Source organism: Mugil cephalus, chromosome 5 (genome assembly GCF_022458985.1).
Source record: "Mugil cephalus isolate CIBA_MC_2020 chromosome 5, CIBA_Mcephalus_1.1, whole genome shotgun sequence".
Classification (NCBI taxonomy): domain Eukaryota; kingdom Metazoa; phylum Chordata; class Actinopteri; order Mugiliformes; family Mugilidae; genus Mugil; species Mugil cephalus.
In genome coordinates, this window is record NC_061774.1 from 9,333,723 (window position 1) to 9,348,609 (window position 14,887).

The window sequence follows — 14,887 nt, forward strand, 5'->3', positions numbered from 1 at the left end:
AAGTCATGTAGGTTAGATAGACCACCAACCGACCACAATCATGTTGTGTAGATCAAGAGTTTGAACATTGAATATAGTACAACCAATAAAAACATGTGACAATGTCCTTAAAACAGTTGGAGCGATTCCTATTTATTTATTTTATTTTATATAACTGTCTTATTAGTTTAAAATAATGTATAAATTATATGCAAGAAACAGTGGTATTTCACCAAGGAGATCAGTGGTACTAGCTCAGCTTTACCCATTATAATGCATCAGAATTTCTTTGTTGTTTATCATTCCTCTGAAAGAAAGAACTACCTACATAAAATGTAGTTTCTCTCTCAGTTGTATCAGAGAAGAAGTGTAATAAAATGTTTGATGCAGAGAAATCAATAGAATTTATTTTTCTGAATCTGCAATGACAAGGTGTCAAATACTTAGAGGCTCGGTGAAATAAAATGTTCAGTGTTTTCCAGTTGTATAAAGTTGTGCAAAGGAAAAGAAAGATGTAAACACACAAATAACATTCTGCTTGGGTCATATATGGGGCAGCAATAGTTTTTTTGAACCAATCAGAGTTGTGTTTGAGTAAATGCTGCAGTCATTATAGGATTCATGGGGAATCATGATATTCATTATAGGATTCAACTAACACATTTTTTTTTTCAAAAAACAAAACAAAACAACAACAAAAACAACAAAAACGTCTTATTTTTGAACTGTGTGCCAACTTTGATCACTCAAGAATAGTGATTTTGACTTTTGTGATAGATACATCAGAGTGTTGGTTTTCAAAAGAGACTAAAACTATCTATTTGTTTATTTATTTCTTTTTTGTAAAAAGGCTGGAATTATAAGAGATTAAATGTAAGACTATAGTCTGAAAGCTGTGGTGCCAACACACCACCTTCCGTGCTGATTTGTCCTTGAAAAACACTGCGGACTCTCCGGCTGCTGCAGTTCCACCTCCGGTCCACTAGGTGGCAGCGCTGTGTTCAGCGCCATGTTCCGTAATCCAAGATGTCTGCGCCCTGAAGGATGCTGCTAACGGCGTGAAGGTACAGGACAAGTGACAGGTATTGTAATTATAATTCGCTCATATCATTTCGCCAGAGTAAAATACTGCTCTGTTCGACCTGTGAATTTGAAGTCGTTTGTCTGGATGCGGGGGGTGTTAGCTTTAGCTAAGCTGGATTTAGCTTCCTGCTGTTCAATGTGACTGTGGACACGAAGTGCTGCTCTGCGTGTCTGATCACTATTACGAAGATGAAGTGTGGAATTGGTTTTATAGAAGCGCTATAAACAAGCGGTCACCAATAGAAACACTTTAAACCGGTCTCAAAAACATTGATTTCAGACCCAACCTGGAAGCAAAGTCAAAGCTTCCACCGAAGCCTAAAGATCTGGTGACTTTGTTAACTGTGGAAACGTAAGTGTGACTTAATGCTGCAAATAAGCGGTAACAATATTTTCTGTTACTTATGTTAATAGTTTTGCGTCAAGTGCCAACACTACTGAACACATTTGAAAGGAATGACCATGACGTTAAATTTAAAAATAAGTGATGGGAAACACTTTGAACAGTTTTGGATGTGTTCACTTACTTTACTGTGAGATTTTATTATTTGGTTGTTTGTTTGTTTTTTGTGTTAAAACCACACAAATGATTGAAGCTCAGATGGAGAGACATGTTGTTACATACATATTTGAAAATGTTTGCTTGTGTTGTCAGACCTCTGTCTGCCAGTCACAAGCCCCCTGAGTCCTATATTATTTATCTTTATCTATTTATTTCTTTGTCAATCAACATTGTAGAGATCCCGAGGTATAAGCACAGACCTATGACATACAAACCATTTCCACAGGGCAGAAATTTCATTTTTTAAATGAAATATTTATTTATTATTTATTTAATATATTTATAATGAAGTGTGTGTACTTTGAATCCAGAATTTCAGCTCGAGCTTCCTTTGCACACAGGAGACAGATACAGAAAGATTCTTATGCTGTTTTGACAGTAAAACTGAGAGTCTTCTCCTTATTTTGGATTTGACTGAGGTCCTTTTATTATGACCAGCATCTGTCCAGATGAATCTTCCACTAAACAAATCCCACCAGTATTAAAACACCTTTGTTTCCTAATAATTCCCAAATTAATCCGGACTTTTATTGCTCAACAGGGAAGACACACATGGAGCTAACAGCAATAACCTTAGCTTTGTTCTAGTAATTTTAGCAATTCAGTGCTTCAAATAATGCTGTTAGCCATTATAACCAGTAGCCAACAAGCTGATATGCTAAAATATCTTTTTCTTTTATTTTTCACTCCCTCATCATCCCCAGGTATTGGATCTGTTAGTTTCAGTCATAACTTAACTCAACATTTGATTGAAGAAGATGTATAGTGGTTAAAGACAAGATTATCGTTTTCCTTTCCCCATTTCAAACTAAACATTGTTAAGTTAGGATTTAACAATAGTTCAGTCACAAATATTTATGGCAGCAAATCTTATAAATATGAAGACAGTTCATACAAAACCAAAACTTGCTTGTATCAAAGGTTTTTAACCGTCTCACCACATGTTAAACATGATAATATTTTGTTTAATTTCCTAAAAGACTGAAAAAATTGAGGACTCACTTTGATTATTTATTTATTTTAATTTGACATGTTAATTGTCATTTCTCTCTTTAAATGCCTGTTTTCAACCTCACTCAACTTCTGTGACTTAATACCATCAGCATATTGGACATTAACGGCGGAAGACACTCATTTTCCCCACAGGTGCCATCAAACCATATCAGAGGAAGGGGAAGCCATTAAGTGGTGTCAATAAAGCGGCTCCAGTTAAACCTCAAATAATGGAAAACGATTTGGAAATAGTGATTGAAATGTTGCGTTAATTTCATCTCACTGTTTTTGCTTTTTAGTGAGTGACACTATTCTTAATGATTATTCTAAATGATTGTGGTCGGCTCAAATAACTGTCATTATCTGGTTCTGTAATAATTGCAACAGGTCTTTTTACACAATACGCAAGACCAGTTCTGAATGGTTTATATATGAATGGTATGTTAGAGAGTGTTCAGAGGGAAAAGGTTGCCAAGTCACAGTTTCTGCCTGGATTCTCATATATAAACTGAACAAAAACCCCTTATGTTACTACCTTTCTGTCGTGTTGATATAAGTTAATGGTTAATAGTCTGTTTAATAGGAAAATATTAGCAGTAGCACCTAATAACCATGTAAAGACTTGGCGTGGTAGTAGCCAGAGTAAAGAGATAGTGCCCATATGAACATCATCAGTGTCGTTAAATAGCTGAGCCATTAGAGCGTCCTCATAGTTAAAGGTGACCAGTTCAGAGTTGACCTCTGTAAAAGCCTGGTGTCCATTTCCCATGCGACTAAGCGTCCACCCGGCTGTGCCGTTATAAAACAGTGATCCTTCACCAGTACAGAACGTGATGTCCAGCTGCAGCAGGAGCTCAGACTCAAGGGAGCAGATGGCTTCACAGTTCAGAGTGTTTACTGTCACATTTTGGCTGCGGTCACACTTGGCTTACAGTTTCTGGGCTGTAATTCTGAAGAATGAATTTTATAATGTCAGGGCCTCGTGTATTCACATGTCGCCCAGAGATGGTTTGCGATGCTTTTCCTGTCTGTGTAATCAATCATCCGAATCTGTTGCTGTATTGCATTTCCTCCTCTCGTTCTCCTGCCTCGGCCTGTTTGTATAGTGTCACCCGCAGCTTGACGATGAGCTATAAAAATGTCTTTTTTTTTTCTACGTCCGTGCCATACAAATCATGAATCCAAGCTTAAAATGAAACATATCCAGCTGCAAATTAAAAGATAACATTTTCTGCTTGAGAATCACCTGTAACTGGTGCCTGTTTCTTGGCAGCTGTTTTGTTGTGCTTTGTGCTCTGACACCAGAAAAATACTGACAGCCATGTAGCAGCGACATTTAAAACAAGCTCCCTGCCTCCAAATTATTTCTGAAAAAAAAAAAGTGAAGTCAGAGCTGTTTTCACATTTTTCTTGTATAGACGCTGTATTTCTTAAGTGTCACCTCAGCTGCTGATTTTTCATTGTTGCTGTTTGCTGCTTTTTTTTTTTTTAGATTTATTCTAAGTACAGGCAGTTTCCAATTCAAAGATGATGGAGGAAGGAAAATGTAATTCAACCGGTGAAGAAACCGGCCTCCCTGGGATTTGATCACAGGAAAGCAAAGATAATACATGTAGGTTGTTTGACCTGGGAGTCATCACTATTCAAGCACAAGGTCCTGGTTTGAGGCTGAACTGCAGTGACAGGCGTATGTGTCAAGGCTCCAGACAACAGCAGTAAATCGGTGAAGAAGACCACTGCTGTTGTCATTAGCCGTCTTATTTTGGTGGCAGATACCAGACTTTAACCGAAAGTATTTGACATTAACACAGAACCTCCTGTGTTCATGCTATGGACATTATGTCGTTGGAACAAGCGCCTTGTCTTAAGTGTTGGAAGTAAACTACTGTCTCAAACATCATTATTTCAGACATTGTGAATGTTGTGTCCACATTTTTTGGTAATGACAGATAGAAATTAAAAGTATCAGTATGTTAAAATTAAGGCAAGATATTGTATGAGCTTCTTTGGTTTTGTTGAATATTCCATCAGTTGTGTGGCTCCAACGCTTTTGTCCTGGTTGATTTGGTAATGCTGTAATTAGTAAAAAAAAGAAAAGGATCATATTATTCTGTGAGTAACTATGATCAGTTTTCACAGTTTTTATGCTCCACACGACATGAACAGCTGGTCACACATGTTACCTCACTAGCTGTTTTTATATAGAGCCATGTATTCCTATTACGATCAGTTTAGAAGCCAAAGCCGAATGGAAATGATCCATAAAAACACCTCAATCGGAATAAACAGGCCCAAACCGAATGATTCGGCTTCACAGGGGTAGAATATTTATTTTGCCAAACCGATCGAAAGTCATGTAAACGGTGAATCGGAATGAAGTCAGGCTCCGTTCTGTCTTGACGTAAATATATGGTGACGTTCGAGTGACGTTCCCTCAACTCATCCGCAGCTCCACGGAGAGTTTGTTTTTAATAACAGCTCTGAAAGAACTAGACATTATCGCACGGTTAAACGCAAAAGTCCATCAAAAATCAGTTGAACCGAAGAACAATAGCAACTGCTATGCTGATTACATGAGAGATCAGTCATGGTATCATATCATCGATCTGTGAATGACACGTCTGTATAAAACAGCTGTTCCGATTAAAAGTAGAGATACATGTAAACAGCTGACCTGAAACCTTCAATCGGAAAGAGAAAACGTCTCCATGTAAACCCAGCTACTGAGAAGTCGGAGTTGTACAGTGTGTCGCCTGCAGCTGTTCATCTAACAGCTCACTGTGGCTGCTCATTCTCGTTTCATTAGTGCAATATCTAAAATTGAGCCACTCTCAAAAAGCAAAGGCTCTAACGAAGGATGGCAAAAAGAATTGTCTTTCCTTTGACGGCTTCGTGATAAAAGCTCATGTCTTCACAGTTTTCCATTTTCTCTGTGAAAGTCACCACAGGCACACAGCTCATAGTAATGGAAATATACAGCCTAAATATCAGGCCTGAAATTCTTTCAGTGAGCCACAGGCACAGTGCTGTCTTCAGGTTCTCCAGTGTGAGGTAATATTTTGCTGTTTTTCTCTTGACGTTGTCATTGTGGACTAAATGTGTTTGGGTTCAAAGAAAACTAGTAATTGAGGGACGTCAAATTTAGCTCCATGAAACTGCGTCACTGTTTGCGTCCCCAGAATGAAAAATGAATGTGCTCGCTCAGACCTGTGCGAAACTTAACCACACGTACTTAGATTTGGCCATATAGCATTAAAATGTTATGATGGGCACTTAACACATCACACAAAGTTACACACAGTTTGAGCTGGAAGCGTCCCGGTCTGACATGACCGCCGCTTAACTACTGTTAAAGATCTAGAGCCGCTTTTAGAAGGCGAAGACGCAAAGAATTAACCAGCACCCCTCCTGTCACAAACCCACAGTCTTTAGATCGGCCACATATTTCTTCTTTTAAGTTAAACATGAAAAACACGAACCTGGCAGATTGAGGTCGGCTGATTCCTCCACGCTATATGTAGCGACTTTTCTGTTTTGGATTGTAAAACATTCCCTGTGCGGTCCAGATTAATGCTGTGGCACGGATTAAATGTCTGTCTTTACAGTACGATCATGCAAGGGTCGAATATGAATTTAATACCTTCATCAGAATAGTATTTTTAAAACTTGGTGTGTGTACACATTGACAGTTTGAAATGTAGAAACTCTCGCAGCTTTCTGCTTACTTTGTAATTTAAAACTAATGAGATCTGGAGTTACACCAGGCTATTTGGTTCATTTATTACTGAGATTGTGGAAGTAATGAGTTGTTTTTTTTTTCCTGCAATGCACACTCTGAGTTAAGAACTCAGAGAGATGAGACCTGGAGGTTCAGGTCTAGGTTAAACCTGGTTCCCCTTTTCAGTCTTGAGGGATCATTCAGACTCCTCTGGAGTTCTTCGTTTTATTTGACTGGCCTTTAGCACTTGGCATTCAGCAATCAATAGCTCTAGGCCTGGGGTTTGATGGGATGAATACTAATGTAGTGGAACAGCACTGGCATATGACTGGCTCTCTATAGCTTTATATCTGACGCTATCTCTTAATCTTATCCAGTCAGTCTTATGTGGCTCCGTGAGCGATCACAGCCCTGTACATTTGTCCTGTTTGGTCACTGCGTTGGGCTCATTGAATACACTTAAATCTGTAGCTCCTAATTCATAACATGGTTCCACCTAAACGGACCCTGCATCCCAACCCCAGGGATCCCCTCTGATAATGAAGGTCGTTCTTGTGATGTTTATTGTGTTGTTAACAGACAGTTGTTAGTCTTATATATTCAAGGACACCAGTCATTTATTTACGTGACTGTAATGGTATTCAGTTTTTTCTGCATTGGTGAGCAGAAACAGGAAATTGCTATTATATTTTTAATATGCTTGTGTTTTTTTTTTTCTATAAGCAGCAGGGAGTGCAGCTTGTCTTCAGGGTTCTTTCTGTTTATCTTAAATATGTTTGGCAGCAGCCTCTAGTTGTGGTGACAGAGGCTATCTCACAAGTCACACACTCGGCTTCAAGTGTTCCACCGACTGGGAAGTAATCTCTTGGCGTAACGTCTTTTAAGAAATGTAAAGGTGAACACTACCACTAGATGGACTGCTGAATTAAGAGTTGAATGAAACAGATCTATCTGGCAGATAGGAATGAATTTGATCCATTCCTTTAGATTTTAAAGAATAGTAATCATAGCTTCTGTTTGGAAAATGACTCTGACAGGTTTTATCTGTTTTAAAGACATGGAAACAGGGACATTTCATTTCTGTTAAGACTGAGTGATGAGACCAGAATAAGAATAATTCAGTTCCTATCGGAGTATGACAAAATTAGACCCTCAGGACGTGAAATATCAAGTAATGGATCACGCATTTCAGACGTTACCAAGGACAGAAGCTTTCTAAAGTAAATTTAATCTGCCAAGCGAAATCGTCCTAATTAGGGTTGGGAATTATCAGCTAAGCTGCAGATACCATGTTATCAGAACGAGAACAAGGAACAGTGGGGGAAATAGAACGGGGCGCTGCACCAGTTCAAAAATAAGTAAAATCCCCTAGAAAATGCCTGAATGCTGCTGTAAAATGATAATATATGTTCCTTTTTTTTGCGGGTGTAATGTTCAGTTTAAATTGGTGTGTTTCCATGGCAGCATTAGCTAATAAACACTAAATATAGTACACTACAGACATTGAATTTGCTTAGTGTCTGTAGTCCAAATGCTGGAAATCTTCCAGGGTCATTGTGAGGAGAGATGTCTAGAATCTGTTTCATTTGTCACCCAGACATTTCATTCAAACCCACAAATGTCAGCTCCGTGGAGGTAAAGACAGGGCGTTGCTGGGTTTGTCACAGTCCGCGTGGCAGACATTATATATTTCGGAGGATAAGTATAGAGTTTTGACCTGCTTACGGAACTGCATGAGAAATCGAGATTTCAGAGGTCTTTACCATTCATCCTGTGGGCATAATGGATATTTGCAGCAAATGTCATGGCAATCCATCCAATAGTTCTTCAGATATTTCACTCAGAGCCAGAAATGCCAACCTCGGAAAAAGTCAGTCGATTGGCAGGATCATTAGGATTCTTCATCCGAGCGCTAGCAGTTACAAGGGTGTCCACCAGAGAGGTGGCGCCGCAGCGTGAAGGTAGAAATCAGACCTACGAAAGAGAGAGAGATCACCACTAAAGATGGACAAACACTCCCTGACGTCAGCCACAGGATTCCTGAAGAGTGGTTTTGAAGCTCATGTTGGTGCATAACTCACGGCTAATTCAGAAATTGGCAGACGCGTGGAGTGTCAGTGGAGCTGAGGCGGGCAGATGACACTGTGGCTTAACTTTAAGCCTTGATGTAATTTAAATAGGTGAGGTAAATAAAAGTTCTGTCCCCCTAAAGTTGTTATGATGGACAAATTATCTATTGACACTGAACCTTTTTTTCGTACCGGGCTGTAAACGTGTTTATTTCTGCTGTAGATTTGGCTCTTTTTTTTAAAACAGACATCTACGGGGACTGACTTGCTTTTGGAGCCAGCCTTAAGTGGCCATTTGAAGAAATGCAGTTTTTGGCACTTCCTCGTTGGCATAATTTTTAATTACCCCGGGATGCACAGGCCTCCGAAGAATGGCAGTGGATGGTAATAGTACTTATTACTATTTGACTCCCTTTTGTAGCCAGTCTCAATTGGCCTTTTACATAACTGCAGCTTTCTTCATGCAATCAGCCCTGGGGGCTGCAGCTTTGTTTACATATCATTTCTAATCAGCCATAATTTGACTTTTGAATATGATGTGGTAACTTTTAGCAGGTCCTTATATCACATGTAAAATACTCTGGAGGCCTAAAGAGTGGTGGGTTTCAGGTGGCTAGAAGTTACAGCTGCACAGAATAACAAAAGAGACACATTACAGCTGCTGTGATAGTGAAAGGCCTGAACTGAAGAACAGTTTTCCAGGTTAACACACATTTACACTTCCGCCGAATCTTTGTTAGTGTTTTCCTTTGTTATGCTAATAATGTAAGATTCTTCATTTCATGTAGCAAAGGAGAATCTGTGTTACTGAGCAATATTGACTTCATTTTCTTTCGCCTTTTCCAATTTAATTTAGCAGAGATTTGAACACAAGAAGGCAGATAATATGTAACAAAGATTATTGATACCGTGGGGTTGCAGGTACAAAGCCAAAGCCCACTGAGAAATTAATTACTTCTCATATTTTAATTCACCAGACTGCAGCAAAAAGATATGAAAGATAGGAGGAAGAAGAAGAGGAAGAAGACATAATTTCCTCCAAGCTGAGCAAGTATCGGTGTCAATCACGTTGAGCGTGGTGTGGCGCTATCAAAACCAACTTTAAGGATCATTTTGTCAATTTTTCCAAAAATTAATTTTTTATAGAGAATCATTATCTGTAACCTTGGCTTGTAAATAAATAACTGATGCTGGCTATGATTTGGCTCACCTCCTTAATGAAGACTAAAGTGAACCTAATAGCCTAAACAACAAACAGCGGTGGGCCTCACCACTGCAATTAAGACCACATTTTTAATAGCAAACTGATTAATTTCTTCAATCAAAGTCAGCTTTATCCTTGAAATGCAGTCAGTTTTAATTATGTTGAAACACGCCACGGAAGCTGCTGTTACTGTTCTCAGGCGTAATAATGAAAAGGTGATAAAATGTAACGAGTTTTTATACGGGGAGATTATCTTCACACTACGCTGTGTGTGTGTGTGTGTGTGTGTGTGTGTGTGTGCGTGTGTGTAGACCTGCACATTGTCATAACAGGTGGGGCTTTTCTCCAGCTTCTCTCAGGAGAGCTCAGTTTTATTGACATGTTTACTTCCGCCAAAGATGTTGTTTCCATCCCTGATTGTTTATCTGACAGGCAGCAGGGGGAAGCTGAAAACTCCCAGATTTTCTTGGAAATTGCGGGTTTATAGCTTGGATTTTGGTTGTCATTTTCCATTTATAAACCAAACCCCCCCCCCTCCTCAAATCCTAAAGGAACAACTGTAAGGAAACATTGTGAACTGAACTTGTAATGAATGGGAGCGATGCGGTAGAGTTAAAGAGCAATCTGGAGCATTGTCCAAAATGTGCGGCAATTTTTGCTCTATTATAGCCCACCTTTCTTTATTTAAGTGGTCATTTAAATGCTGGGTTTGTGGCATGTCATTTATCAAGCATGTTTTAACAAAGTGCTTTCGCGCAGTAACTGCATGGCCCAGACAAATTGCTGTTTCTGTGTATTCCTTGTTATCGACGTCGTGGCCCATAATTGCCGTTGGAATGTAACATTCAGTCTAAAGAGCAGCTCAAAATTGTGTCTGTTCCTTTCAAATTACTGCGGCTTTGATTTGATTATTCACAGCAAAACATTAACCCGGCTCTGATTGAGGCTTATTGCGCAGCCTTGAACCACGTTTCCCGCCGCCGCTGCTGCTTTACTCTTTGAGTCTAATGTAAATTCAGCTGCCCGACACTCGCTGTCCGTGCGGTCGCGATGTCATATGTAGGTCAATTCTTCTTCAGCGTTCACGGCCCCGTGATGAGTGATTTCATTTTGCCGGCGAACTGCAGTTTTATTATTCATACTCCAACAGAGATTGAAGCTGCGGTGCGTTAAAGCATGACGATGTCATTTCCCCACACGCGGAACTTTTATTCCCTTTGCCCCAAATTGGAATTAAACCCACTATTTGATGCTGGTCCTGTTTTTTCCCTCTCAGAAGCAAAACTAGTTAAGCTTCATCTTTATGGATGTACAGTGTGTCTTTATATTCGGTCATATTTTTACAGCTCTTGTTTTCACCTTCAAACAGCCGTTTTAGTCATTTAGCTTAGTTTTCCAATTAGGGCTTCGTCTTTCAGTCGTTGTTTGATAAGAGAAGTGGCTCTTCTCACTTTAGATTTAATGCACAGCGGTCTCCGCATTTCTAACTCGAACACATTAGGTGAGTAGCGTGAAATTGACCTCTGAAAAGTAGCGGGGTATGTGAGTTACATAGTAAATACAGCTATTGAGGGAACCCAAGCTAAATGGGCTCTTTCTGCAGAGTGCGTATCACCTTAATGCCCTTACAAATATTGCCTCATGGTGGTTGCACTTTAACGGCCGCTGGATAATCAGCAGTCCAGATAGAATGGCAACTTTGTTTGGGAGTAGCTTCTCCCCGTTTGTTGCTCCGGAGCAGCATGGGGTCCCATATATCTCTCTGGTACTGTCTCTTCTGTTGATCTAATTGGATACCCTCTGTTGCCTACAATGAATCATTGCTGGAGCTCTTCTCTCCCCTCAAGTACTTATTTTTATTGAATGCAGGGTTCCCCTGAATCACAAAGGCTCAACCTTAAAACTTGTATTTGTCCCTTGGCTCCAGTCATTGATCTTTTTTTTTTTTTTTTTGTTACACTGCTGTGTCCCGATCACTTTTATTCCAGCGGAGGATTATAGTCCCGCTTTTATGTCCTCCGCCTCCCCAGAGAAAGGCCAGGAGATCAGCCCGTTCTCCCCACTCCACTAATTGACTCCTAATTTGGCAAATGCATTTTAAGGTGGGACGAAAAAGCCAACCCCTCTTTGCGTTCACGCGTGATGGCGACGCTTCGACCTTCGCCCGCGTGTTAATGTTGTTTCCCGTCTCTCCTCCGCCCTTGACTCCCGACCTCTGCTGATGCAGGGGAAGCTCTTCAGCAGCGTAGACAGTTTATTGGTGACACCTTTCAAACAGAGGTGAGGCGGCGGAGACGTTTTGGCATGCGCCCCGTGATTTTTCAGAGAGAAGTTTAAATCCTGCCAGTTCTCGGGCTCTTCGGCGCGGTGAGCCTTTCACTTGGCTGCTGATCCACACTGCAACCACCTCCAGGAAAGTGGCTGATGCCGGGCCAATCGAAGGCAAAGATTTTTTTAATTACTCCCTCCCTCTGCAGAATGGAAAGGCACTGGTTTTGCCTATGGGTATCCATATCGACTTGAGTGTATGATGTTTTAATGAGCCCGCCGTGAGAATGATTTGTTGCAGCTGTGTGTGCTCGCAACGCTAATTTGTTTGTTTGTTTTTCTTCTGCGTTTTTCAGTGGATGGATTCTCAGTTGACTCGGAGGCAGATTTAAGGCTTTCCAGAAATACCAGGATGTCAAAGATCTCCAAGGCAGCCAAGGCCGTGAAGAAGTTGGATACTGGCGGTTTAATCCGCGCTATAGTGAGGTCAGGACAAGCTGCCCCTGGACCCCCGCTAGGCCCCATCTTGGGACAGGTAAAATTACTGACGTTTCCACTTCTCGTTCCATCTGTTTCGCTCAGACTAATTCCATGTGTCCGCTTAATTGCGGGAGTAGGGCTTCATTTTATCAGCTGACCATCTGCACGGAGCTCTTATTAAGCGCGAGACAAGCCGATCCACCCATCACATATCTGCCTCTCTCCCCTGAGCCACCTCAACATAGATCCACACCACATCCGACTCCTCTCATAGCCCTATTCATATTCCCATTCTTATTCTAGTCGCACACCTCCATTGTGCAGGTGGATGCCACACACCGCCCCTGTCTACAACTGTTTTCTCACAGTTTCCAGGCTAAAGACACTAACACCTCCATCCACAGCGGCTGTCCATATACATTAGCCTCACTCTTTACGAGCCGGCTGATGAAATGGGGTCGGACCTGCGAAGGTTTTGTCTTAAATTTTTGTATACCTCTTTGTGCTCCAGTTGCTCCACAGAGACAGCTGAGCTTGTCTTCTTTTTTTTATTGCTCTGGGAAGCACCATGGCAACTTTTTCATCACAGATGCCAGTTCCAGGTTAGAAAATAAATAAATACTGGCTGGTGTAATGAAATGAGCCACCACTCCTCAAGCAATGAACAAAGTGGGATGAATAAGAGCAGCAGAGGTTGAATTATTATCATATTTTTTGTAAATAAAGTCATCCCTCCATAGCTTAGCTGATTCTTTGCTCATTGACCTTGCTTTGCCTCCGAACACATAATATCGCTTTAAGTCTTTCCTGTAACTTTTAGATTTTATTTTGCACCATAAAGACACAATCTGCTGCAGCTTTAATGGTGATTAAAGTTATATTGTTCTCTGCCAGGCTGAGCGAAAGCTCTGCTACGGCTTGTTGTGTACATACAAATGATCCCGTTAACCCCTTTAATGGCGGGAGCTCATCACCCTGCGCGCTGGAAACCACCAGGAAACCAGATCAGTTCTCACGGTTAATCGCTCGCTGGCACTTAAATGACGACACACAGACAGAATAACAGAGGAATGGGCAGTGCTGGCAGAAGAGAGGACAACACAGGATTGTCAGTATAAAGAAAAATGCAAATATTGAAACACCAGAAAGAAGTCAAACAGTGTGAAAATAAATTTATCTGAATTTGACAGTAACCATTACATCATTACTTGAGGCTTGATTATCAATGTCTGGCTTCTCTGCTCATATGTACTTAATATCAAACTCACACTAACACTGATTTATTTTTCACAGGCTCTAAATAATTCATTGTTACAAGCCAAAACTAATGAATTTACATTCATTATTTTGTCTTTTCGTTATGTAATATTTTGCTTCAGAGAATGGTACAAGATATCCATCACTTTTCTTTTTTTCTTTCCTGCCCACCAAGCCAATTAGCCGCCCCCTAGAATAAGATTTGCAATTACAAGAAGGGGCTTTTAACATTTTAAAGCCTGAAATCTGGTGTGGTATGTCTGATTTTGCCTGACAATATATTCATAATAAAATCCCTGCCACTTCCCTTTTGACGGCGAACTCTTAAGTTATTCTCCTGGTACATTTTGTTTTATCGCACCTCCCTTCAACAAACGGCCTCAACCATCATGGCGTCTCTTTCCTAACAAATGCTGCATCATTCATAAAGGTGGTTGTCTGTGTTGAGGCTTTGCAGTTGACACCTCCTCCCCTAAAACCCAGTGAGAGTGAGTCGTCACTCACTTATTTCGCATGATAGAAATGAAGCGGTTGTGTTTATGCTTTAAAGCTGCTTTAAAACAAACACACACACACAAAAAAAAAAACTGATGGCATAGATATATGTGGAATGAAAGACAACTGCTTTCATATGGTTGTTTTGAGCAGCTGCAGAGAGATAATTTCAGAAAAAGAAAAATAACACTATCTTCTCAAACTCAAACAGCTGACAGCTAGCTGGGGAGTTGCATTTGGCAGCTGAAGGGCCAGAATGAATATTGGACTTAGAGTCGGCAGTTGAGCAGAAACACAACTCTAAATCAATATCAATATGTGCTGGATAAATGAGCAACAGTTCTCTAATACGTTTACCCTATGAACATAAAAGTTGATCACGCATCAGACGGTGCTGCTGTTCCTGCTGCCTCCAAAAAAAAATCCCGTATGAATGCTTCAAGTCACGGAAAGTTTTTGACACTTCACTTTTTAAGAGAAATATACAGTGGCTTGTGCAGAAATGATTCCTCCAGCAGTCTACATCCTCTATCCAACAATAAAGCGTTAGATCTATGATTCAATTTCATGCCACTTCTTTTATTCCTGTTCAAATATGCAGCAGCCAGAATTTAACTGCTGCCAAGAGTAGAGAACGTAATAACCCACTTATACCGTCTTTGCGCTGTTTACCAGTGAGATGTATAATTGATTTGAAGATTTTTACTTATCACTTTTAAAGCGCAGCTAAACCTTCCCTCCCACCTTCCCTCCCCTTTTAGCTACACTGGAGTGATCGC

General features: G+C 40.4%; 1 protein-coding gene across 2 annotated transcripts in view; it reads left to right on the forward strand.

Moving 5' to 3' along the window:
* The first annotated feature begins 914 nt into the window (after window positions 1-914).
* mrpl11 (mitochondrial ribosomal protein L11) overlaps window positions 915-14,887 on the forward strand; it is a 35,793-nt gene continuing 21,820 nt past the window's right edge. Inside the window, exons 1-3 of one of the 2 annotated variants that reach the window (XM_047585580.1) lie at window positions 1,019-1,061; window positions 1,343-1,414; window positions 12,233-12,411. In XM_047585580.1, coding sequence (XP_047441536.1) covers window positions 12,289-12,411 — 123 coding nt within the window. In that variant the 5' untranslated portion in view covers window positions 1,019-1,061; window positions 1,343-1,414; window positions 12,233-12,288. Of the gene's footprint in view, window positions 1,062-1,342; window positions 1,415-12,232; window positions 12,412-14,887 lie in introns of both variants that reach the window. The other variant, XM_047585579.1, reaches the window with a different exon arrangement.